The 27,432-nt window shown below is 46.4% G+C and overlaps 1 protein-coding gene across 2 annotated transcripts in view; it reads left to right on the top strand.

Moving 5' to 3' along the window:
• Positions 1-27,432, top strand: part of LOC134909900 (cingulin-like protein 1) — a 288,659-nt gene that overhangs the window by 62,208 nt on the left and 199,019 nt on the right. For both annotated transcript variants that reach the window (XM_063917267.1, XM_063917268.1), the window contains 2 exons: positions 4,124-4,238; positions 13,820-14,004. In XM_063917267.1, the coding sequence (XP_063773337.1) occupies positions 4,124-4,238; positions 13,820-14,004 (300 nt within the window). The remainder of the gene's footprint in view (positions 1-4,123; positions 4,239-13,819; positions 14,005-27,432) is intronic.

The following is a 27,432-nucleotide window of genomic DNA, read 5'->3' on the forward strand; positions in this document are numbered from 1 at the left end:
TAAGGGGGATATCCAATTAGCCCCGGTAATTTACGGGGACTAATTGTCCCGCCGGGGGCTATCCCATGCTGATAAGCCAGCACAGGCGGTGATTTATCGGGAGTTACCTGATGCGGCACAGGGTGCCGGCTGCTGACAGCTCCCGATGCAGCGCTGCTCCTCCGGCTCCCCCCCTGTCACATGGGCACTCCCCCATCATGTGACCGCTGCTGGGGGAGAGGGGGGATGAAGTCACGGCGCTGCCCCAGCTTCTCCGCCGGGGGTCACCGTGCCGAGTGGCAGCTTCCGGCTGCGGCGCCGTGCCTGCAATCCCAGCCTGCTGCTGCTGCAGCGGCCATGGGAAACTGCAGGTTGTCCCGGTCATCAGGGATTCTGAGGCAGGTGAAACCCAAAACAGCCCCGTTTTTATGTGTGAAAACGGGGCTGTTTCTACCGAAAACACACTGGTTTCACTGAACCTGTGTGTTTTAGGGAGAAAGGGCATTTTTATTTTTTTATTTTTTACAGGCAATCAATCTGGATAGCCTGTAAAATAAAAAATTGGTGAAAAATCGAGAAAAACATACGTTTTTCGCATCCGATGTTTTACCAGGGCTAATAGGATATCTCCCTAAGAAGTAACTGGAAAACAATGTATTTGAGTGCACATGTACCTGATGTAGGCGCAACCCCATTCACCTACATTGAATGTGACCATGTAATGGCAGTGGACTTTAAATAAATGTAGTTATGGATTTGTCCATAGTATGGTGGCTGACATATCTGTTAGACATAGTTAAGAAGGAAAATACTTAATACACTTTGACGGGTGTAGTATGGCTGACCGGCGGTCTCCTGACCGCCGGTCAGCTTACCGACGCCGGGATCCCGGCAGCATACCGACGCCGGGATCCCGGCGGGGAGGGGCAAGTGCAGCAAGCCCCTTGCGGGCTCGGTGGCGACCTACGGTCGCCACGGGTTCTATTCCCACTCTATGGGTGTCGTGGACACCCACGAGTGGAAATAGTCCCTGTTGATCGGCATGCCGACCATCGGGATAGTGGGGGTCGGGATGCTGGAGGAGGTCATGTGACCGACGGTCGGGAGACCACCCCACTTTGACCAATGAGCATTAAAATTATGAATGTAACAGAATGTACAATACTAAAATCTAAATATAATGAGGCATATTTAGCAACATTATGTTTTCCTCATTGTACACAGAGTTATAAAGGACAGCAAATGGATTGTTTCTCTAAATATATAAAATACATTAAACTATTTCTAATATAAAACATAAACTATTCAAAACATTTATCAAAACATAAACAACCTCTTTGAGATCATATAAGCAGCATGTAGATAAAGGCACTACAAAAACAGGGCTGATTTGTAATCCTCATTCATTACTTTGAGGGGAAGTGTATCCAACTCAAAAATCCAATATACTTCACGCTGTGAAAGTTTCTGTATAAGATCACCTCCCCTGGGGCCTAGATCTACATGTTCTATGATGTATTAAGTAATGCATACAGGATCAGAACTGCAGTGACCAGGGGCTGGCTGGCAACTTTGCCAGGGGGCAAATGTAATCAAATAACCTGGCTTTTCTTCTAGCACACAGCAACAGCAAAATGGACATGGTAAAAAAAACTGCAGGCGTGGTCATCTAATGGGGATGCAGTTTAAATGTGTAATGAAATAAATGAAAAATCATTATCTCTAAGAACCATAATCAAATACATCATTGACGTAACTTCTGTTCAATTAGATTTTATTTTACAGTCGTTTGCTCCAATACTAACACGCCCATATATACATAAAACACTGAAACTACTTTACATCTGCGTCTGATTAGCCAACCCCCTGTAACCACCTAGGAAACCGAACACATTTCTTATACACTTCGCGGTGCATGCGTCTGCACTGCAGCTCTGTATGAACACCATTGGGATATATGTCCTGTGCAACGCAGATGCTTGTGCAAATGAAAAACATTGCACAAGAAAAAAATAAAACACATTGGCCTCCACAGGCAAATCTAAAACACATTGGCCTCCACAGGAAAATATATAACACATTGGCCTCCACAGGAAAGTAAGAAAACATTGGCCCCACAGGGAAAAAAATCAACCAACATATTGGCCCCTATAGAAAGAAACAAGCACATTAACCACTACAGGAAACAAATAAGACACACAGGCCGCTCCAGGAAAAAGTAAAACACAACCTTGCAAACTGGTAGATGCAAGTTATCAGTGCCTGGGGCATCTGTTGCTGGTAAGCCAGCTCAAGATATAGGACCCTCATAATAGCATGCAGTGAGTGCACAGTCACCACACCCGACAAGGACATTAGTTTCAATTGTTATTTCTATTTCCACACCTGGTGGTGTTTTTCTATATGTACTAATTGAGATTGAAAGCACTCCTGTCATCAATTAACTCTGTTGTGCAATTTTACTGTTTAAATACATGTGCCTGTTCGCATTTGTTCTTGTAACAGCTTTAGAGAGCTCCATTTGTTCCTGTGACGTTGACTTTCACAGTAAACATACCTTGTTTAGTGCAACTATTCTATAATTACATTCTATCTATCTATCTATCTATCTCAATACACTTCACAAATTATTGCAATGTTTTAGAACAATCGCTCCCTGAATCTAGATGAAATACAGTTTGGAGTATAATTAGGTGAGCTCAGAACATGTGAGGGATTGCAGATGGATGAGGAATGTGGATTAAAGCCAATTATTTATGTAACATTTTGTGGTCACACTTTCTCTTGCACCCCATTCCCATATGTAAACCAGTTCTTGTCAGCTAAAGTCATTTCCCAGGTGCCCATTAATTGATATGCTTAGTGGAGGTTCTGTTTCTGCAAGCCTATGAGCTAGCAGACCTCAACCCATGAAAAAGCATAGTTTGTTTATAAAACCTGTGTGATACCTGGTGGCAAGAGATTTAGAACAATTTTCATGTTTTGGTGAGTCAGTGTAGAAGCTTTCTGACGTGTGCTGGTACACTGCACATGTGGGGGGCACTGGTGGCTGTTTAACAAGGTGCAGATCCGGGGTTGGGTGATCAATGCAATCGCTAACCCCCCGACCACACACACACACACACACACGTGTACCGGAGCGAGACTAAGATGCCAGGGGCAGTTAGAGAGGCTGAGAGAGTGACTACTGGGTGGGGGTTGGACCCGGGCCCCTGTCTGGCCCCTCCAACAATCCCCCCCCCCCCCCTTCTCGGTGCCTCTGAGTGTAGACACTCGACAGAATTGGCTTACCGAACATGGTTTTGTAATATTTGTTTGGAACAAACAACTAGGTTATAAGTTAAATATTTTTTGGAGGTGTAATGAGGTGAGTGCAGAGTATGTATTATATATATTTGACAAAACAAAAATGAAATGGTGGCACTCAAACACTGTCAAATGTTTAAAATGTGTAATTCTGATATTTCAGTGTCTGTATTCCCTCAGGAAACATACAGGGAATCATCCCTGCAGAAAGGCACATGGTGCACAGCAGTGCTTTATACCTAAGGAGTCCTGTACCCTGCCACTATGATATATGTATATATGGGTTTAGCCTAACCCTTCGGGGAGTGCCTAGCCCTAACCCCCCCTTCCTGCAGCCTAAACCTAACCACCCTGGGAATCAGCCTAACTCTTCCTCCGCAGCCTAAGCCTAACACCCCCCACTCCACCCCGCCACCTTCTCCACCACGGCTTACCTCTTCAGAATCCCCGCACTTGGTCGTTCAGGATCCTGACGGTGGGGTTTCCGATGCCAGGCAAGTGATCCTATTTAGTGTCATCATTCTGGGGCAGGATCTTGACTATATCTATATACACTGGTTATTAAATTATATCTATTTTGAATGACGATCCTGCTTTTATTTGTCAATGCTTAAGCACAATAAGTTTTGTTGTACAAAATGTAACCCTTACGGGCAATAATTTGTTGGCCCAAAAAAAAAAAAAAAATTTTTGTTTGTGTGGCAATAAACATATAGCAACTTCTGCATACACCATTCACCCATTAGTGACAATTATGTAGTATATTTTCCAGTAAGCCATGAAGAAAAATATTTCACAGAGGGAAACTGACCAGACTGATGGGTTTTTTTCTGTTCAGGAGCTTCGTTCTGATCTTGAAGGTCTGAAACTGGAAGGGAAACGTAAGGATGCAAATTTACTCATGTTACATCGAGATCAAGAACATGTCAAAGGACTGATCCAAGAAGCAGAAGGTATTACTTTCACGTTAATTTGATTGAAAGATAATTTATCGCATTGAACTGGTGTCCAAAATTCTGTGCCAGCCTGGTGCTGTAGGCTGCAGTTACTTCTAATAAATTAACAAGTGTGCATGAAGCGTGTTCTGAAGCTAAGAGGGTTTATTTAACAATTTGAGATTTTTCTAAATTAATGATTCACTGCAATTTTTGTGGTGAGATTTAAAGCAGCAGATTTATCTAAGGCAAAGTCCACACGGGTTGAGAAATATTTTTCAACTCAACACCTGGATTTTGCCTTAACCCCCTCCCCCCCGAAAATCAATGATTTTTTTTTAAAATGTTACCATATTAAATAAACCACAAGATGAGTTTTATAAGGGTACACAATAAAAGCATATTTTGTTTGTGTCTGAGGTGACCACTTAGATAAGTGGGGACAGCAATTTTTCTCTGACGTCCTAGTGGATGCTGGGAACTCCGTAAGGACCACAGGGAATAGACGGGCTCCGCAGGAGACTGGGCACTCTAAAAGAAAGATTAGGTACTATCTGGTGTGCACTGGCTCCTCCCACTATGACCCTCCTCCAGACCTCAGTTAGATTTCTGTGCCCGGCCGAGCTGGATGCACACTAGGGGCTCTCCTGAGCTTCTAGAAAGAAAGTTTAAATTAGGTTTTTTATTTTACAGTGAGACCTGCTGGCAACAGGCTCACTGCATCGAGGGACTAAGGGGAGAAGAAGCGAACCTACCTGCTTGCAGCTAGCTTGGGCTTCTTAGGCTACTGGACACCATTAGCTCCAGAGGGATCGACCGCATGGAACTGGCCTTGGTGTTCGTTCCCGGAGCCGCGCCGCCGTCCCCCTTACAGAGCCAGAAGCAAGAAGAGGTCCGGAAAATCGGCGGCAGAAGACTTCGGTCTTCACCAAGGTAGTGCACAGCACTGCAGCTGTGCGCCATTGCTCCTCATGCACACTTCACACTCCGGTCACTGAGGGTGCAGGGCGCTGGGGGGGGCGCCCTGAGGGCAATATATGACACCTTGGCTGGCAAATCTACATCATATATAGTCCTAGAGGCTATATAGATGTAAAATTACCCCTGCCAGTATTCCAGAAAAAGCAGGAGAAAGTCAGTTGAAAAAGGGGCGGGGCTTCTCCCTCAGCACACTGGCGCCATTTTCTCTTCACAGTGCAGCTGGAAGACAGCTCCCCAGGCTCTCCCCTGTAGTTTTCAGGCTCAAAGGGTTAAAAAGAGAGGGGGGGGGGGGCACAAAATTTAGGCGCAATATTGTATATACAAGCAGCTATTGGGAAAAATTCACTCAATATAGTGTTAATCCCAAAATTATATAGCGCTCTGGTGTGTGCTGGCATACTCTCTCTCTCTGTCTCCCCAAAGGGCTGTGTGGGGTCCTGTCCTCAGTCAGAGCATTCCCTGTGTGTGTGTGCGGTGTGTCGGTACGGCTGTGTCGACACGTTTGATGAGGAGGCTTATGTGATGGCAGAGCAGATGCCGATAAATGTGATGTCGCCCCCTGTGGGGCCGACACCAGAGTGGATGGATAGGTGGAAGGTATAAACCGACAGTGTGAACTCCTTACATAAAAGGCTGGATGACGTAACAGCTATGGGACAGCCGGCTTCTCAGCCCGCGCCTGCCCAGGCGTCTCAAAGGCCATCAGGGGCTCAAACCCGCTCCCTCAGATGGCAGACACAGATGTCGACACGGAGTCTGACTCCAGTGTCGACAAGGTTGAGACATATACACAATCCACTAGGAACATCCGTTACATGATCCCGGCAATAAAAAATGTGTTACACATTTCTGACATTAACCCAAGTACCACTAAAAAAGGGTTTTATGTTTGGGGAGAAAAAGCAGGCAGTGTTTTGTTCCCCCATCAAATGAGTGAATGAAGTGTGAAAAAGCGTGGGTTCCCTCGATAAGAAACTGGTAATTTCTAAAAAGTAACTGATGGCGTACCCTTTCCCGCCAGAGGATAAGTTACGCTGGGAGATATCCCCTAGGGTGGATAAGGCGCTCACACGTTTGTCAAAAAAGGTGGCACTGCCGTCTTCGGATACGGCCACTTTGAAGGTACCTGCTGATAAAAAGCAGGAGGCTATCCTGAAGTCTGTATTTACACACTCAGGTACTAGACTGAGACCTGCAGATAGTGCTGCTGCAGCGTGGTCTGTAACCCTGTCAAACAGGGATACTATTTTGCGAACATAAGACGTCGTCTTATATATGAGGGATGCACAGAGGGATATTTTGCCGGCTGGCATCCAGAATTAATGCAATGTCCATTCTGTCAGGAGGGTATTAGAGACCCGACACTGGACAGGTGATGCTGACATTAAAAGGCACATAGAGCCTTATAAGGGTGAGGAATTGTTTGGGGATGGTCTCTGGGACCTCGTATCCACAGCAACAGCTGGGAAGAATTTTTTTTACCTCAGGTTTCCTCACAGCCTAAGAAAGCACTGTATTATCAGGTACAGTCCTTTCGGCTTCAGAAAAGCAAGCGGGTCAAAGGCGCTTCCTTTCTGCACAGAGACGAGGGAAGAGGGAAAAAGCTGCACCAGTCAGCCAGTTCCCAGAATCAAAATTCTTCCCCCGCTTCCTCTGAGTCCACCGCATGACGCGGGGGCTCCACAGGCGTAGCCAGGTACGGTGGGGGGCCGCCTCAAAAATTTCAGCGATCAGTGGGCTCGCTCACAGGTGGATCCCTGGATCCTTCAAGTAGTATCTCAGGGGTACAAGCTGGAATTCGAGGCGTCTCCCCCCCGCCATTTCCTCAAATCTGCCTTGCCGACAACTCCCTCAGGCAGGGAGGCTGTGCTAGAGGCAATTCACAAGCTGTATTCCCAGCAGGTGATAGTCAAGGTGCCCCTACTTCAACAAGGACGGGGTTACTATTCCACACTGTTTGTGGTACCGAAACCGGACGGTTCGGTGAGACCCATTTTAAATTTGAAATCCTTGAACACATACATAAAAAAGTTCAAGTTCAAGATGGAATCGCTCAGGGCGGTTATTGCAAGCCTGGAGGAGGGGGATTACATGGTATCCCTGGACATCAAGGATGCTTACCTACATGTCCCCATTTACCATCCTCACCAGGAGGAGTACCTCAGATTTGTGGTACAGGATTGCCATTACCAATTCCAAACACTGCCGTTTGGACTGTCCACGGCACCGAGGGTCTTTACCAAGGTAATGGCAGAAATGATGATACTCCTTCGAAAAAAGGGAGTTTTAATTATCCCGTACTTGGATGATCTCCTTATAAAGGCGAGGTCCAAGGAGCAGTTGTTGGTCGGAGTAGCACTATCTCGGGAAGTGCTACAACAGCACGGATGGATTCTATACATTCCAAAGTCACAGCTGGTTCCTACCACACGCCTACTGTTCCTGGGGATGGTTCTGGACACAGAACAGAAAAAAGTGTTTCTCCCGCAGGAGAAAGCCAAGGAGCTGTCATCTCTAGTCAGAGACCTCCTGAAACCAAAACAGGTATCTGTGCATCACTGCACACGAGTCCTGGGAAAAATGGTAGCTTCTTACGAAGCAAAATTCCATTCGGCAGGTTCCATGCAAGAACCTTTCAGTGGGACCTCTTGGACAAGTGGTCGGGATCGCATCTTCAGATGCATCGGCTGATACCCTGGTCCTTGGAGACAGGGTTATCTCTACTGTGGTGGCTGCAGAGTGCTCATCTTCAAGAGGGCCGCAGATTCGGCATACAGGACTGGGTCCTGGTAACCACGGATGCCAGCCTTCGAGGCTGGGGGGCAGTCACACAGGGAAGAAATTTCCAAGGACTTTGGTCAAGTCAGGAGTCGTCCCTACACATAAATATCCTAGAACTGAGGGCCATTTACAATGCCCTAAGTCTGGCAAGGCCTCTGCTTCAAAACCAGCCGGTACTGATCCAATCAGACAACATCACGGCAGTCGCCCATGTAAACCGACAGGGCGGCACAAGAAGCAGGATGGCGATGGCAGAAGCCACAAGGATTCTCCGATGGGCGGAAAATCACATCTTAGCACTGTCAGCAGTGTTCATTCCGGGAGTGGACAACTGGGAAGCAGACTTCCTCAGCAGACACGACCTACACCCGGGAGAGTGGGGACTTCACCCAGAAGTCTTCCAACTGTTGGTAAACCGTTGGGAAAGGCCACAGGTGGACATGATGGCGTCCCGCCTAAACAAAAAACTAGATATTGCGCCAGGTCAAGGGACCCTCAGGCAATAGCTGTGGACGCTCTAGTGACACCGTGGGTGTACCAGTCGGTTTATGTATTCCCTCCTCTGCCTCTCATACCAAAGGTACTGAGAATAATAAGAAAACGAGGAGTAAGAACGATACTCGTGGTTCCGGATGGGCCAAGAAGAGCTTGGTACCCAGAACTTCAAGAAATGATATCAGAGGACCCATGGCCTCTACCGCTCAGACAGGATCTGCTACAGCAGGGGCCCTGTCTGTTCCAAGACTTACCATGGCTGCGTTTGACGGCATGGCGGTTGAATTCCGGATCCTAAAGGAAAAGGGCATTCCGGAAGAAGTCATTCCTACGCTGATAAAAGCCAGGAACGAAGTAACCGCAAACCATTATCACCGTATTTGGCGAAAATATGTTGCGTGGTGTGAGGCCAGGAAGGCCCCAACAGAGGAATTTCAGCTGGGTCGTTTTGTGCACTTCCTACAGTCAGGGGTGACTATGGGCCTAAAATTGGGTTCCATTAAGGTCCAGATTTCGGCTCTGTCGATTTTCTTCCAGAAAGAACTGGCTTCACTGCCTGAAGTTCAGACATTTGTAAAGGGAGTGCTACATATTCAGCCCCCTTTTGTGCCTCCTGTGGCACCTTGGGATCTCAACGTGGTGTTGAGTTTCTTAAAATCACATTGGTTTGAGCCACTTAAAACTGTGGATTTGAAATATCTCACGTGGAAAGTGGTCATGTTATTGGCCTTGGCTTCGGCCAGGCGTGTGTCAGAATTGGCGGCTTTGTCATGTAAAAGCCCTTATCTGATTTTCCATATGGATAGGGCAGAATTGAGGACTCGTCCCCAGTTTACCCCTAAGGTGGTATCAGCTTTTCACTTAAACCAACCTATTGTAGTGCCTGCGGCTACTAGGGACTTGGAAGATTCCAAGTTACTGGACGTAGTCAGGGCCTTAAAAATTTATATTTCCAGGACGGCTGGAGTCAGGAAAACTGACTCGCTTTTTATCCTGTAGGTACCCAACAAAATAGGTGCTCCTGCTTCTAAGCATAATATTGCTCGCTGAATTTGTAGCACAATTCAGCTGGAGCATTCTGCGGCTGGATTGCCGCATCCTAAATCAGTAAAAGCCCATTCCACGAGGAAAGTGGGCTCATCTTGGGCGGCTGCCCGAGGGGTCTCGGCTTTACAATTTTGCCGAGCTGCAACTTGGTCAGGGGCAAACACGTTTGCTAAATTCTACAAAATTGATACCCTGGCTGAGGAGGACCTTGAGTTCTCTCATTCGGTGCTGCAGAGTCATCCGCACTCTCCCGCCCGTTTGGGAGCTTTGGTATAATCCCCATGGTCCTTACGGAGTTCCCAGCATCCACTAGGACGTCAGAGAAAATAAGATTTTACTCACCGGTAAATCTATTTCTCGTAGTCCGTAGTGGATGCTGGGCGCCCATCCCAAGTGCGGATTGTCTGCAATACTTGTATGTAGTTATTGCCTAACTAAGGGTTATTGTTGAGCCATCTGTTGAGAGGCTCAGTTATATTTCATACTGTTAACTGGGTGTAGTATCACGAGTTATGCGGTGTGATTGGTGTGGCTGGTATGAGTCTTACCCGGGATTAAAAATCCTTCCTTATTGTGTCAGCTCTTCCGGGCACAGTATCCTAACTGAGGTCTGGAGGAGGGTCATAGTGGGAGGAGCCAGTGCACACCAGATAGTACCTAATCTTTCTTTTAGAGTGCCCAGTCTCCTGCGGAGCCCGTCTATTCCCCATGGTCCTTACGGAGTTCCCAGCATCCACTACGGACTACGAGAAATAGATTTACCGGTGAGTAAAATCTTATTTATTTTTTTCCCACAAAGTAAATTGCTCTGAGCCACAAACACAGCTCCCATTTCATTACTGACACTTGGTGAATTCAGTTAGCTGCGGGGCTTACTGCACCGCACCGGGAAAAGCTATTCAAGTAAATAGCCTTTTCCCCACGTGGTAAATCGGGTTAAAGCGTGCTAACCCACTGATTCCACTTAAATGCAGAATCAATGGATTTGCTCGCACATTAAACGCCCGATGGTGTTTTTTTTCTCATGGACTTTACCTTGCAGCTCCTGAGGCTGCGAGGAAATGTCCACCCTCGGCAATTAACATGCTGGGTAATCCTCGCTAATTGAATCACCTAGGCACGGTAATTGAATTCCCTCTCTGGAGTAAATAAAAAATACTTGCAAACATTTAACATTACTGTATAATAAAGGCTCTACATTCAGTTCCACTTTGAAATTGGGATTCATCCATTTTTTCCTTAGTATGAGATACCTATGCATTTCTAAACGTATTATTCTTGTGTACTTACAGATGTGTCTTCATACATCATTGCTGCAGTCGCATTAAACAGCCCTTCTAGTGTATTTTTGTGCATTTCTTCCCTGAAAATGTGTCTTATTTGCATCGCTAGGAGAATAAGACACACAAGCAAACTCTGCTTTTTAAAACACTGGAAAACACTGTAACGTAGCATTTCGTATGCAGATCCCACAACAGTTGCCAACAGATAGGCATGCCACATATATTTTTAATCAGCAGAGTATGCTTGTGCATCTTGGCTTGGCTTGCACTACTCCCAAGTATTTTCTGATTGCATCATTCATAAAGTCGAATCACAAATAACATAAATAGCAATGTCTTGCATAACATAAAAAAAATTCTGCTTTATTAATTCACGGATCATTTACATCACACAATATCCCTTATGACATCAAATTTTACGACAACGTGTAAAGGTCATAAATAATGGATAAAAGAAAAGAACATTCAGATGTCATATTAACTGATTTACTGCTGAATTTACGTGAATATAAATTACATTTTCTACTTGAATTCCCATAATGTATTTTAGTTTTTAAAAGTAGGCATGGAAACAAATTGGCAACACGTTTGCATAATTATTTTATTACTGATGATAATATATTACTTGCAAGTTTCCATTAGAACTTCACATTCTAAAATACCTAGGGTTCCAGGAAGGAGAAACTCACTCTTGATTGAATCTTCCCCTTAGTCTTGGGGAATGTAAGGCATGACATAAAAGTAGGTTGGATAAGGTTTTCTTATACAAGTCTTTATATCTACGACAGGTAGTACAACTTCTTTGCATAATTATGCTTAGTTTGTTTTATCATATGAAAGTCCATGTACTAATATTGCAGAAAGTTGCAGATTTGCTCTAAACTGTAAACTAACAGTGGAACAGTTATTTCCATTATGTAACCGACAGTAAAAACTAATAGCTAGTTCTAGTAATAACCCTCATGCTGTATTACATTAAGTGCTGTATCATCCACTATTGTTCCATTTCTTATTAGTGTTAACTGTTTAAGGAAGGTTTACCATTGTGGATGTTGTGTATAATGAATAATGTAGTAATATTTCAAATGTTGTATATGATATCTTCACTGAGATCACTATTAATGTCACTTGTCGTGTCAATCTTAGAGAGGATACTGCTAATTAAGTTTGAGTGCCACCGCATGCCATTTTCCTGCATGGGGTTTTTTTTTTCATAGATTTGGGGGGAAAATAATTATGCTTTTTATAATGTGATAGAAATAGAAAAAATTTTTTACGTATTAATTAAAATCTGAGATTTCACATCTAAACCACATTTAACATCACAAAAAGAGTAGGTAGCAGCACTAGATTACTCAAATTAACTATATTTGAATATTTGATAATCCTTATTAGTAACCATGTCACTGTGTACCAAAACAAACAAATAAAATATAATACATAATAATATAATAAAATTAGTGACTATTCTGACGCTTTGACCATAGATGATAAGATGAAGTTTTCCTTCAGAATAACGTTTGCTAAAATGGTGGTATACCGAGTCTTTCAATAGTCCAGTGCAAAGTAACAATGGAGCAGATGTATTAACCTGGAGAAGGCATAAGGAAGTGATAAACCAGTGATAAGTGCAAGGTGATAAACGCACCAGCCAATCAGCTCCAATATGTAAATGAACAGTTAGGAGCTGACTGGCTGGTGTGTTTCTCACCTTGCGCTTATCACTGGTTTATCACTTTCTTATGCCTTCTGCAGGTTAATACATCTGCCCCAATGTTAGGTGAGTGTACTGAGACTAGTAAATTCATGCTGCAGTGTGTGGTTCTACATCCGCGGGAGAGCTACTTTTTTCCTTCAGCATCTCATCTTATAATCTAACTCTAATGCCGGGTACACACGGCACGATGTAGGAAATGCCCAACATTGACTATTTGATGTGGCCGGAGCCCGGCACCACCGATATAATCAATGTTGGGCTGCCTGCACAGTCTGTTTCCTTGCAATGCCGATCCTGCGGGACCGCGCATCGGCATCGCAAGGAGTTTCCACACGGGGCGATATGCACTATATTTTCTTCCGATATGGACTAGAAATATCGCACTGTGTGTAGGCCCCTTAAGAATGACATTCCGGGGGGGGGGGGGGGGGGGGGGCGGTATTTCTTGCCCATCTGTCATAAAGGTGGGCAAGGAATAAGTTTTTTTTTAAAGAGTAAAAATAATATCAATAACATAGTAGGCTGTAACAGGATAGAAAAATCTAAGAAACAGGAAAATAAATCACCTATCTAGGTTCTACACTTACTTGATGGAAGCCCTTTCTAGTCCCTCTGTAGCTGACTACTTTATGTGTAGTCCTCTGATTTTTCTGCTTCACAGCAACCACTGCTCCTCAATTTACTCTCATCTAATAGCTCACACTGTACCATTCAAAGCAGCCCCAAGGTGCAGAGGGCATTTTTTTTTTTATTCTAAATCTTTCCTATTATAATTTTTTCCTTTTTAAAAAAAAAAAAAAATGTTTTGCTGTTTCCTCTTTATTTACATTTATCTAATTCCTAAAGTTACAGTACTCCGTACTCTGCACTTGTCACAACCTGTGCAGTTAGTTCCTCCTGCCTGGGGTGTCGTTCTCTGATCTGGCCGCACTGCGATACAGACCAGAGTGTGCTGGAAGCACCAGAGCAGAGTGCGACACCCCAGGCAGGAAAGAGAAACTTCATGGGTTGTGACAGGTGCTATCCTTCCCTCTGCTTTGATTTTGGAACAGTTTTTGAGTAGTCCAGTTGCAACCCCTTATCCCCACGCAGGCATTGCTTTTCCCCTGAATTTGGGAGCTTAAGGGAATTGTCTGCATATTTATCTAAACTGGTTTGGCGCTGGACAGCCTCGCTGTCAGTTCTCACTTTAGTGTACACAGGCCAGAAAATATTACATACGTCAGTCTGCCGGATGGGTTATGGTTCTATCCTGTGCAAGAAATCATCTTATTCTATCTGTCTTGTCTTTGTAGCTTCCCATTCTAAAGAAAAGCACCAGGCGGTAGAAGAAATTGTTCAACTGAAAAAATTGAAGGAGCTCAATGACAGACACTTGTCTAAAAAAGAGATGGAGATAATTCACAGCAAGCAGGAGCTGGAACGTGAGGTGGTCAACTTGACTAACAGTGATCAGAGAGTACATGCTCTCCAGATACAGGTATGCAGTACACCCAGAAACCACAGAAAATGGGTACACATCCTACAATGGCTTCAGATCATGCAAAATATAATATGGATCGTATGTCACTGATTTTGTATAGCCAATTAACTTCAGGGGCCGGATGTAATGGCGCCCAAGTTCGGTGATCGTGCGGGATGCCTGCCGAACTCTGACTTTTTTTTTTAAAGGGGCAATCGCTTACAAGGCACAGTTTTGCCTTGTGCAGTAAGTGATTGCCCCTTTAAAAAAATGTCCGAGGCAATGTGGCATGACGGCCGAACTCTGAGGTTTTTTTAAAGGGGCAATCACTCACAAGGCATGGTTGCCTTGTAAGTGATTGCCCCTTTACAAAATGTCCAAGTTCAGCCGGCATCCTGCACGTTCACCAAACTTCGGCGCCACTACATCCGGTCCCTGAAGTTAATTGGCTTTATTGGTTCAACTGGTATCCCGCACGGCCGCTGAACTCGGGCGTCATTACATCCAGCCCGATGTGTTACTAAATAATGTACGTGACAAGAAATGATGTGTTCGAGCCTTCAGAGAGGCAGGTAACTAATAACTAGAAAGGTGGCACTTCTCTATCTTATATCATGGAAAGGCAGTGTAAATCCAGAGCTTCCAGGCGTATCCACCATTGATATTATTTTATACCTGCAAAACGCCACAATTTGATTTACAATATATGTCCCATGGGGTCCCTGCCCTAAAGCAACTCAACTATGGAGAGAAGTGGAGAAAGAGACAATACCTTTACAGATGTCTTACTAAAGTAACTTCTGTCTTCTGGGGCATTAACGAGAATGGTATATTTCCTACATTATATAAACAGTGCTGTTAGGATTATCTAGCCGCTAGGTGTAAATAGTTCTGCTCAAACCTGTTGCATTGAGACGTACAGTATAAACAAAATGTTACTTATAAAGTCTTTCTGCTGCGGGGTACACTGGGCTCCACAAGGATTGGACAATGGGGTGTAGAGTAGGATCTTGATCCGAGGCACCAACAGGCTCAAAGCTTTGACTGTTCCCAGAATGCACAGCGCCGCCTCCTCTATAACCCCGCCTCCCTACACAGAAGCCCAGTTTTGTAAGTTGGTGCTGCAGTAAGCAGGCACTGAACAGAGGGGCTGCTCCAGGCAGCCCTAAGAAAAGCTTTTTATGAGGTAAAAAGTGAAGACTTCAAGGGCAGCAGCGGTGGTAAATGTCTTGTGACATTCACGGCTGCAGCTCCAGCTCTCCCCAGCGGCGCTGTACACTCCCAAGCTCTGGTTGCCGGGTACCTACAGCGGAGGCTCCAGTTTTCTTCACGTTAGACACACACGGCTGGGGCTCTCCAAGATTGCGTGGCCGTGCTTCGGGAGGTGGTAAGTGGGTCCCGCTTGCGGGACCCGGTCTTTATTGCGATCCGGCGCGGTCAGTGGGAGGCGGGCCGCGCGCACTGGCGGTGGAAACTGTGGATACAGGCGATCCCACTAGATCACCAGAGCATGGGCGCAGGTCAGGTTTTCTCTCTAAACCAATTCTTAAATCGCCCACAGTACCCTGTGGTTTTGCCAGCAGAGGGGATAAGGCTTAGACCTGAAGCCCCTCCCCCAGGGCGCCATTTCTAGCAAGTGTTCCCGCCCTGGAGCTGCATCTCTGTCTTTTCCTCACTCCCTGTCAGTGTCTGCGGTGCCATTATCCCTCAGCTCACTGTTCCTGGGACTGCTTGGGCATATCCTCCTATGTAAAGCCGCCTGGTTGTCAGTGCTGTGACTTTACATGACACTTAAGTATTCTACCTGCCTTTTTTAGTCAGTGTTAGTAAGAAAGAGTGCATTTAGTCAGGGTTTTCTAGTACAATTACCCTGTGATATACATCCAGTTCTTACTGTGTACTGTTGCATCATTTTTTATATAGCTGTGTAATCTAGTCCAGTGCAGTATTATTATCGGTAATAACCTCTGCATTGTACAAACTGTGACTATCTGTGTGTGCATTTGATAGCTGAGTGGTGTCCATTTCGTGTCTTTCTTTTTTTAATCAAGTAAATTTTTTATTGAAAATTTTTTCATTTGGTTACATAAGTGCGGTAAAAGAGAGAAAAGCAGAAAAGAAAAGGAAGAAGGCAACAGTTCAAAACATACAATTTACAATACAATGCATTGTGCTGATCAGTAGGTATTACATTGATTTACATTGTAAATTAAAACATAAGGCTTGTGGTGCTTGAAATGAGAGGGTTGTGCTCGGAGCGCTCGGTCCGGTCATTAAGACATTGTCGTCGCTACTTGCTTAGTATACGTGAGTAAAGGGGAGGTCACAATTACAAGTATAGGGTTGTGTGTGTCCACAGTCTCTGCCTATCACCGGGCTACGTCAATTCCGCACTCGGCCGCACCAAAGTCCATCTATCCCACTTACGGTGAAACTTGGACACAGAGTTGCGGGATAAGTACATTAGCCTTTCATGCCCTATGACCAAGGTTACCAGGGCTCTCCACTCCGATACTCTGGGAGGGGTCTCTGCAAACCAGGAGCGTGCAATGATGACCTTGGCAAGCGTGATCAGACACAGGACATACTGATATGTGAGCAATGAATGGGTTTCTTCCAGGTCCACCCCGAAGAGGCAGGTTCTGGGATTAATTTGGGGAAGAGATGGGTCAGTAGTTAATATGTCAGACCAAACCCAAGTCCAAAATTCATAGACTTTCGGACAATTCCATAACAGATGCCAAAAACCAGCATCTGCCATCCGACATTTGGGGCATAAAGTGTCAGGTCTTAAACCAGCTCGTTGGAGAAGTAGAGGGGTTCGATAAACCCTGTGTAGGATAAAGAGATGCACCTGTTGATATCTAATGCAAGGAGTGGTAGACCTGGCGGAGCCCAGTATTTGTAGCCATTGTTCGTCTGACAGGGGGCCTATATCATCTTCCCAGCTCAGCCTAAGCGGATCTAAAGAGGCAGGTAGGGTTCTATTGTTTAGTGAGGCATATATTGTTGAAATTTTACCTGTGGAGGGTAAGCGTTGCAGCATAAGTTTAACTGGAGAAGGGGAGATGGAAGGGGCCGTTTTGAACTGGGTCTGTATGGCGTGTCTTAGTTGGAAGTATCTAAATAGGGCTGTGTTTGGGAGCTCGAATTCAGCCTGCAGTTGCGCAAATGATTTAAGATAACCATCCACATATAATTGCCCTAGGGAGGTCACCCCACTTTTTATCCAAATATTGTCTGTTGACAGCTTCTGAAGTTCCATATACGAACTATTAAACCATAAGGGTGAATCTGTTTCTAGGTCGGCCCAGTCATAGAGGTTGTGTACTTGTTTCCAGACCAACAGAGCCTGTCGCAGGATAGGAGGAAGACCCGTCACTGACATTCCCGAAAGCAAGAAAAGGAAGGGGGTGAAGGGGGGTCCAACCCAGTCTGTCAAATATCCCTGTAGGGTCGAGCCACCCACTCCTGTGATCCAGCCGGAGAGGTGCACCAGCTGTGCTGCCAGATAATACAGCCTGAGATTAGGCAGGCTCGCCCCTCCAGTGAGTTTGGTCCTACAAAGTTTTTTTATAGCTATCCTCGCCGGTTTATGACCCCAGATAAAGGAAGATATGAGACTGTCAATGTTAGCAAATATTTTTTTAGAGAGGTAGATGGGGGAGTGTTGCAGGACATATAGGTACTTAGGCTGGATGGACATCTTAAAGAGATTGATGCGTCCCAATACTGTCAGTGGTAGTGCCTTCCATGTGTGGATCTTACTTTTAAAAAGGGCTGTGATAGGGTCTATGTTCCACTTGGCATATTCTGATGCTGGCCCCGTGACCCAAACACCCAAGTATTTAAATTTCAGAGTCCATTGCAGTGAGTGTGACGTGCATATCCCCTCCGGGATATGTCCTGAAATGGGAAAAATAAAGGATTTGTCCCAGTTTATACATAAGCCAGAGTATTCCCCAAATTCATTAATTGTGTGAAGCATAGCCCGGAGTGAGGCATCTGGGTCCCTAAGGAACAGCAACATATCGTCGGCATACAGTGAAATCTTATCCACCGTGGAGCCGGCTGCCAGTCCCTGAATATTCGGGTTGTCCCTTATCATACAAGCCAGTGGTTCTATAGCCAATGCAAACAGGGCCGGGGACAACGGGCAACCCTGTCGTGTGCCCCTGGCCAAAGAGAATGAGGACGAGGTATACCCATTAACAGAGACACGGGCTGCTGGAGAGGAGTACAGTAATCGAACCCACCCGATGAACACAGGGCCCAGGCCAAACCCGTGTAATACCTGCCAAAGGTAGGACCACTCAACCGAGTCGAAGGCCTTGGCGGCGTCGAGAGACACCACCACTGCCCCCGAACCCAGCAAGCCATCCCCCTGCAGGTGATAGAACAGCTTCCGTAGGTTTTGCATAGTGGACCTTCCCGGCATGAAGCCCGTCTGGTCCTGATGTATAATAGACCCGATGACCGCGTTCAGACGGATGGCAAGCATCTTTGCAAGAATTTTAACATCTGTGGACAGTAGTGAAATAGGGCGGTAGGAATCGGGAGCCTTGGGATCCTTCCCCGGTTTGGGCAGCACTATAATAGTGGCTTCAGACATGGACGGGGGAAGTTCACCAATTTCAAACAAGGTATTAAATAAATCTAATAAATAAGGACTGAAGTGGGAGTTAAATTTTTTATATATCTCCACTGGGAGGCCATCCCCACCAGGTGCCTTGGAAGAAGGGAGTGACGACACAGCGCACTCCACCTCCTCCAGGGTGAAAGGAGCCTCAAGTGCTTCAAGCGCCTCCCGCGATAAATTGGGCAAATTCACCCGCGAGAGGTAGGAGTGCAGTTGCTCGTCGGTGTAGGAGACTCCTGACGAGTATAGTTTGGAATAAAAATGTTTAAATACCCCTGCTATGTCTTTCCCCGAGTAGCAGAGACTGCCATCCCCATCGGCAATACACTGAACAGTGCGAGAATGGGTTTCATCCCTGGCCAGGAAAGCCAGGCAACTGCCCCCCAGCTCTGCCTGAAAGTACTGCCTGTGACTGGAGAACAGCAGCCTACGCTTGGATTTATCAAAGAGGTAATCGGCCCACTCTCCCTGTGCGTGCAGCCACGCCTCCCGATCTGACCGGGAATGTGATTCTATGTATACAGATTCCAAATCACGGCAGGCCTGTTCGAGTCTCGCTTCCTCCCTCCTGTTAAACGACTTGATGCCGGCTATTCTTTTAATAAAGGTACCTCTAATATATGCTTTGTATGCATCATGTCGGACAGTGGGGGAGGAGTCTGGGGGGTTGCAATCAAGGAAGACTTTCCAGTCCGAGAGAAGGTCGGAGCCCTCTCCCATTAAATTCAACCAAAATGGGTGCAGTTTCCACTGACTGCTGCCCCTATCGTGCGTCATAGACAGCTTTAGTAAAACCGGTGAGTGGTCCGATATACCCCTGGACAAATATGTTAGTTCAGAAATTCTAGGCGATAATGTCGGGGAAATAAGGCACAAGTCTATCCGTGACAGTGTGTTATGGGTAGCGGAGTGACAGGAATAGTGCGCTATAGTAGGGTTTCGCACTCTCCAGATATCCATCCAGCCAAGCTCAGCAACAATTCTTGCAAAAGGGGTCGGGGCAGGGGGGAGGGAGGTGGAGTCGCGAGACTCCCGCCAGCGGTCTATAGACAAGTCCATGACGTTGTTGAAGTCACCCACACTAATAACCGGTGTGTCAGGGGATTGGGCTATAAAGTCAGCTGCCTTACGTAGAACTTCACTGTTATAGGGGGGGGGAATGTATATAGCCATGATATGATACAGTGCATGATGTATGACAGCACGTAAAAACACATAACGACCCTGAGGGTCAATGCTGCTATGCTCCAGGTGAAAGTTTATTGATTTTTTAACCAATATCGATACCCCTCTGGCGCTGGAGGAGAACGTGGAGTGGTAGGCCCACCCAACCCACGGTCTTTTAATGGCCATGACTTTACTACCATACAGATGAGTCTCAGAGAGGCATGCTATGTCAACTCTGTACTTTTGAAGTTGTTTCAGGACAAGTGAGCGTTTAATTTTATCATTTAAACCACGGACATTCCATCCCATCAGTCTAATCGTGTCCCTCCCCGTGGCGTCTGTATTAGATCCCATATCGTAGAGCGCTGTGAATGGGCACAAGGAGATAAGTCGTGGGAGACGGAAGGAGTATAGTGTGTGAGGTAGGGTACCCAGTGAATCGTATCATAATAAAACCATACTCCCTAACTTGGAAAACCCGATTAGGACTGAAAGGCCGAGGCCGAGCATACTCCAAATGTGACATCTGAAATACCATACATTTCCATAGCGTTAGAGCACCATGATCAGTTGCAGAAAGAAAAAAAAGGGAGGAAAGAATAAAGAAAAGGAAAGTAACAACAACAATAAAACATCCCATCCCGCACCCACCCTGTATGACCAATAAGTAACCTAGTGTCATACCTATACCCTAACAAAACTAAATTAAACTAGCTGGGTACAGAACAAACCAGCTGGGAGAACAGAACTGTGGGACTAGATCCCTAAGCTATCTACAGCAGGGAACTCCCGCACATAGAGCTTAGCAGGTGTAGTGGCCCGATGCTAAAAAAAGGAAAAAACCCCAGAGAAGTAAGTGACATGCATCAGCCCATAGGGGTAGAGACAATAGAAACCATACGGTTTACGCTATAATAGTTACCCACGCCAACTACATATGACCAATACGAGTTCATTCAGGAGCTGGAGGTCTGTGTTCCAGCCAGGATTCCACATCTTTCGGGTTTGAGAAAAAGTGCGTGGCGTCGTTGTATATAACCCTCAGACGAGCCGGAAACAACATCGAGTATTGGATATTCCGATCCCGGAGTTTGCGTTTGACAAGAGAGAATTGGGCACGGGATTTCTGGACTTCAATGGCAAAGTCTGGGAAAATTGAGATCGTGTGGTTGTCGAACATCAGCGGGCCCTGGAGACGAGCCAGACGAAGTATAGTGTCTCTGTCTTTAAAGTGAAGAAGACGAGCAATGAACGTTCGAGCAGGAGCGCCTGGTGGAGGAGGACGAGACGGAAGACGATGTGCTCGTTCTACCGCAAATTGTGGGCTGAAGGCTTCACGTGTAAACATCTTAATCAGCCAGTCTTCAAAGAATTTCTCCGGGGCTGTTCCCTCTGCCCTCTCAGGTAGCCCAACCAGGCGGACATTGTTCCGGCGGAGTCTGCCTTCTATATCGGATAGCTTAGCGTGAGCCGATGATAGTTGTGTAGAAAGATCGTCCATCTTAGTTTTAAGTGGATAGGTGGTGTCCTCCAGGTCCGAAATGCGGTGCTCAGTCTCACTCACTCTTTCACGAATCTTTTGGAGATCCTGACGGAGTAGAGAAACATCTATCTGGACACGTTCAATTTTATCAGAGACTCGTTGCTCTGAGGCAGCAATAGCCTGTATTATTTGCTGCGTGGAGTGCGTCGAGTCGTTTAAGGCTGGGTCCTCGCCTTCAGAGCGCGGAGATTGAGGGTTACGAGCCGCGTTGGAAGTGGATTGGGAAGAGGAGGATTCCCTCGCATATTTTTGTAATTTCGCGGCTGCACCTGTCTTCCCCATTGTAATGTCCAGTATATTGCACAGGAGGCTTGTAGAGTAGGATTACAAGTGTGGAGGAATATGGAGATTGAGCCGTAGCAGCGCACTCCCAAGTGGCCCAGACACAGGATCAATGTGATGATCACAGCTTTCACGTGTAGCGGGTAGGGGGGTCAGGGAGGTCGGTGTTTTATATAGAGATGTCAGCACGTTGTATTTAGGCAGAGATATAGAGGCGTAAGCGTGTGCAAATTGGGGTGTAGTGCCCTGTATTACTCCCAGCATGCGCACCATCCAGGCAAGGAATTAGTGCAGGAATGGGCAGGTAGATATATGCATAGAAATGTGGATGTCGGAATGGTATATCCTATCTAGCTTCCAGAGGGGAGTATTGTCCAGGTAGGAGAATATTGCAGGGAGCACTGCAGGGAAGGTGTACCTGCCGTGAGCCACAGGAGCTGATGATCTGCCGCTTAGCCTGTAGTGTTCTCCTGCGGTGGCTTGTGGAGTGCAGGCCGCGACGTGTCTCCCCGCAGCGGTGAAGAAGGCCTCTCTCCAAGGTGCAGCACGTGGGACGCAGCCCGGAGTCAGCGTCGGCCCCGGAGAGCGCCGACCCGGAAGCGCCGCGGATTCCCTGTGTCAGGAGAGCGAATAGCGGAGGGACAGCCGTAGGACGTCCAGGCACCGTGGCGGCAAACAGGAGGTACGCGGCCGGGGAGCGGAGGGCAGAGTGTCAGGCAGGTGTCTCGCCCCACGCTGGCAAGATGGCCGCCGCAAGCAGCTCTGAGACAGCACCCGCAGTATCCTCCGTCAAACGGCTGTTATATTGGTCCGAGGGGACCGGCAGGTAGTTCCAGCGATGCACCAGCAGTTAGGGCTGAAGTAGAGTCACTTTTTATGTAGATAGCATCGGGCTAAAACGGATTAATGTAGGAGTTTGTGCGGGAGCTTAAAAGCTATGCTCCTACTCCATGCTGTGCCAAGCCACGCCCCCAATCCCATTTCGTGTCTTTCACTCAACCTGCTATCCCTATATTCTATAACCTGAGGGGGCTTGGTGCGTCAGGTTTTATCTAATATAGGATTTTCACAAAGATATACTGTATTACGTATTTTTCTCTGTGATTTAGTCACCATATCTCTCCTTTATCTCTGCTAGTGCTGACTACACTGCGCAGGGGTTTGGGTTTAGAGATATAGTGCTGCTGATAATTGTACTGTGTTACCTCATACTGCAAGTTATATCATGTCTGCTTCTGAGGGTAACGGTTCTGGGGCGGAACACACGCTGGTGTTGCTCAAGCCACAGACCCATATGAGGAGAATATAGCAGCTGTGGGCTCTGGTTCTGGGGGCTCCTTGCCCCCCAGTGGGACTGTGGCAACGGAGGCACATACTGACCCACCGTGGGCCGCTTTTTCTACGCTTCTGAATACGCTAGTTCATAAACTAACACCCCCTATGGGACCCCCAATGCCGGTACAACCGTATGTGGTCCCTGCAGCTAACCCGCCGTGGGCGGACGATTTATCTGCTCAGTTAAAGAAGTTGAACCAGTCCCTGACTACTAAAATGTCTGACCATCGCTCGCCTAAGTCCAAGGGGTCCTCTAAGCGAGCGCTTGTCTCCTCACAATCCACTGCTGTCACCGACACCTCGTCTGATGAAGACGGCACGTATACTGACACCACAGGTTCTGACTCAGATACGGCTGATGGGGAGGGTAGTTCACATGTGGATGTTCCTGATCTTTTGGAGGCTAATAAATTAATTCTACAGATTACGGATGATCCCGAGCCATCCGTCCCTCCTAAGAAACCAGATAGGTTCAAGCGTCAGAAGGTGGTTAAACAAGTTTTACCTCACTCACCCACCTAGTGGATATACGTCAGGAACCCTGGGAAAACCCGGGTATGAAGTTTGTGCCTCACAAGAAGATGCTGGCTCGCTATCCCCTCGCGCCAGAGCTGTCTAAGAATTGGGAAACGCCTCCTCCAGTGGACTCACATGTGGCCAGGATGGTGGTTTCCTCGGCTCTGCCTGTCACTACCGTCACGTCTCTAAAAGAGCCTACGGATAAGCGTGTGGAGGGTTGTCTGAAAGCGATTTACACCCTCACCGGTGCTGCGCAAAGGCCCACTGTTGCAGCTACATGGGCTGCCGAGGCTATTGAAGCGTGGGCCTTGGAGTTAGATACTGAAATCTCCTCTGACCATGCTAGACAATGCTTGTCATATATTGTCACAGCTTCTCGCTATGTTAAAGAGGCGGCTTCGGATGCCGGTATCCTAGCAGCCAAGGCCTCTACTACGTCAGTCCTGGCTCGCCGGATATTGTGGCTGAGATCCTGGTCTGTGGATCTGGACTCTAGAAAAACCCTGGAGGTACTCCCTTTCAAGGGAGATATTCTGTTTGGGGAGGACTTAAATAAGATAGTGGCTGACTTGTCTACTGCCAAAACTGCCTGTCTACCAAATACCGCTCCTTCTGTGTCGAAGGCTAAAGGTACGTTCTTTCTCCCCTTTCGTCCTTCAGGTAAAGCAAAAGGTCAGGCGTACCATAAGCAGGCCCGCACTTCCAAACCTGGTAAGCCGAAGCCCAAAAGAGCCTGGGCTGCCCATCAGCCAGCTTCCAAGACCGATAAGCCTGCTGCATGACGGGGCGGGCCTCCACCTGGGGGATCCCAGGGTGGGGGGCCGGCTTCTAGGGTATACCCAGGAATGGTTGAAGACCACTTCAGATGTCTGGGTACGGGAAGATGTCACTCGAGGCTACGCCATAGCCTTCAAAAACTGACCCCCTCATCGATTTTGCCAGACAGACGTCCCATCGGACCAGACAAAGGTAAACACTAGAGATGAGCGGGTTCGGTTTCTCTGAATCCGAACCCGCCAGAACTTCATGTTTTTTTTCACGGGTCCGAGCGACTCGGATCTTCCCGCCTTGCTCGGTTAACCCGAGCGCGCCCGAACGTCATCATGACGCTGTCGGATTCTCGCGAGGCTCGGATTCTATCGCGAGACTCGGATTCTATATAAGGAGCCGCGCGTCGCCGCCATTTTCACACGTGCATTGAGATTGATAGGGAGAGGACGTGGCTGGCGTCCTCTCCATTTAGATTATAAGAGACTGAGAGAGATTTACTGGAGCTGACTAGGAGGAGTACTGTTACTGTAGAAGTGTAGAGACTGAGTGGAGAGAGTTTACTAGTGAGGACAGTGCAGTTTACTTTATAATCCGTTCTCTGCCTGAAAAAAGCGATACACAGCACACAGTGACTCAGTCACATACCATATCTGTGTGCACTGCTCAGGCTCAGGCCAGTGTGCTGCATCATCTATTATCTATATATAATATTATATATATATCTGTCTGACTGCTCAGCTCACACAGCTTATAATTGTGGGGGAGACTGGGGAGCACTACTGCAGTGCCAGTTATAGGTTATAGCAGGAGCCAGGAGTACATAATATATTATATAGTGAGTGACCACCAGACACACAGTGCAGTTTATTTAATATATCCGTTCTCTGCCTGAAAAAAGCGATACACACAGTGACTCAGTCAGTCACATACCATATCTGTGTGCACTGCTCAGGCTCAGGCCAGTGTGCTGCATCATCTATTATCTATATATAATATTATATATATCTGTCTGACTGCTCAGCTCACACAGCTTATAATTGTGGGGGAGACTGGGGAGCACTACTGCAGTGCCAGTTATAGGTTATAGCAGGAGCCAGGAGTACATAATATATTATATAGTGAGTGACCACCAGACACACAGTGCAGTTTATTTAATATATCCGTTCTCTGCCTGAAAAAAGCGATACACACAGTGACTCAGTCAGTCACATACCATATCTGTGTGCACTGCTCAGGCTCAGGCCAGTGTGCTGCATCATCTATTATCTATATATAATATTATATATATCTGTCTGACTGCTCAGCTCACACAGCTTATAATTGTGGGGGAGACTGGGGAGCACTACTGCAGTGCCAGTTATAGGTTATAGCAGGAGCCAGGAGTACATAATATATTATATAGTGAGTGACCACCAGACACACAGTGCAGTTTATTTAATATATCCGTTCTCTGCCTGAAAAAAGCGATACACACAGTGACTCAGTCAGTCACATACCATATCTGTGTGCACTGCTCAGGCTCAGGCCAGTGTGCTGCATCATCTATTATCTATATATAATATTATATATATCTGTCTGACTGCTCAGCTCACACAGCTTATAATTGTGGGGGAGACTGGGGAGCACTACTGCAGTGCCAGTTATAGGTTATAGCAGGAGCCAGGAGTACATATTATATTAAAATTAAACAGTGCACACTTTTGCTGCAGGAGTGCCACTGCCAGTGTGACTGACCAGTGACCTGACCACACTGACCACCAGTATAGTTAGTAGTATACTTATATTGTGATTGCCTGAAAAAGTTAAACACTCGTCGTGTGACTTCACTTGTGTGTTTTTTTTTTTTTTATTCTATAAAAATAAAACTCATTCTGCTGACAGACAGTGTCCAGCAGGTCCGTCATTATATAATATATAATATATACCTGTCCGGCTGCAGTAGTGATATATATATATTTTTTATATCATTTATCATCCAGTCGCAGCAGACACAGTACGGTAGTTCACGGCTGTGGCTACCTCTGTGTCTCTGCACTCGGCAGGCAGTCCGTCCATAATTGTAATACCACCTAACCGTGGATTTTTTTCATTCTTCTTTATACATACATAGTTACATAGACATCTTCTCTTTATCAACCAGTCTATATTAGCTGCAGACACAGTACAGTACGGTAGTTCACGGCTGTGGCTACCTCTGTGTCTGCACTCGGCAGGCAGTCCGTCCATAATTGTATACCACCTAACCGTGGGTTTTTTTCATTCTTCTTTATACATACATAGTTACATAGACATCTTCTCTTTATCAACCAGTCTATATTAGCTGCAGACACAGTACAGTACGGTAGTTCACGGCTGTGGCTACCTCTGTGTCTGCACTCGGCAGGCAGTCCGTCCATAATTGTATACCACCTAACCGTGGATTTTTTTCAGTCTTCTTTATACATACATAGTTACATAGACATCTTCTCTTTATCAACCAGTCTATATTAGCTGCAGACACAGTACAGTACAGTAGTTCACGGCTGTGGCTACCTCTGTGTCTGCAGTCGGCAGGCAGTCCATAATTGTATACTAGTATCCATCTCCATTGTTTACCTGAGGTGCCTTTTAGTTGTGCCTATTAAAATATGGAGAACAAAAATGTTGAGGTTCCAAAATTAGGGAAAGATCAAGATCCACTTCCACCTCGTGCTGAAGCTGCTGCCACTAGTCATGGCCGAGACGATGAAATGCCAGCAACGTCGTCTGCCAAGGCCGATGCCCAATGTCATAGTACAGAGCATGTCAAATCCAAAACACCAAATATCAGAAAAAAAAGGACTCCAAAACCTAAAATAAAATTGTCGGAGGAGAAGCGTAAACTTGCCAATATGCCATTTACCACACGGAGTGGCAAGGAACGGCTGAGGCCCTGGCCTATGTTCATGGCTAGTGGTTCAGCTTCACATGAGGATGGAAGCACTCAGCCTCTCGCTAGAAAAATGAAAAGACTCAAGCTGGCAAAAGCAGCACAGCAAAGAACTGTGCATTCTTCGAAATCCCAAATCCACAAGGAGAGTCCAATTGTGTCGGTTGCGATGCCTGACCTTCCCAACACTGGACGTGAAGAGCATGCGCCTTCCACCATTTGCACGCCCCCTGCAAGTGCTGGAAGGAGCACCCGCAGTCCAGTTCCTGATAGTCAGATTGA

Source organism: Pseudophryne corroboree, chromosome 4, assembly GCF_028390025.1.
Source record: "Pseudophryne corroboree isolate aPseCor3 chromosome 4, aPseCor3.hap2, whole genome shotgun sequence".
Lineage (NCBI taxonomy): Eukaryota > Metazoa > Chordata > Amphibia > Anura > Myobatrachidae > Pseudophryne > Pseudophryne corroboree.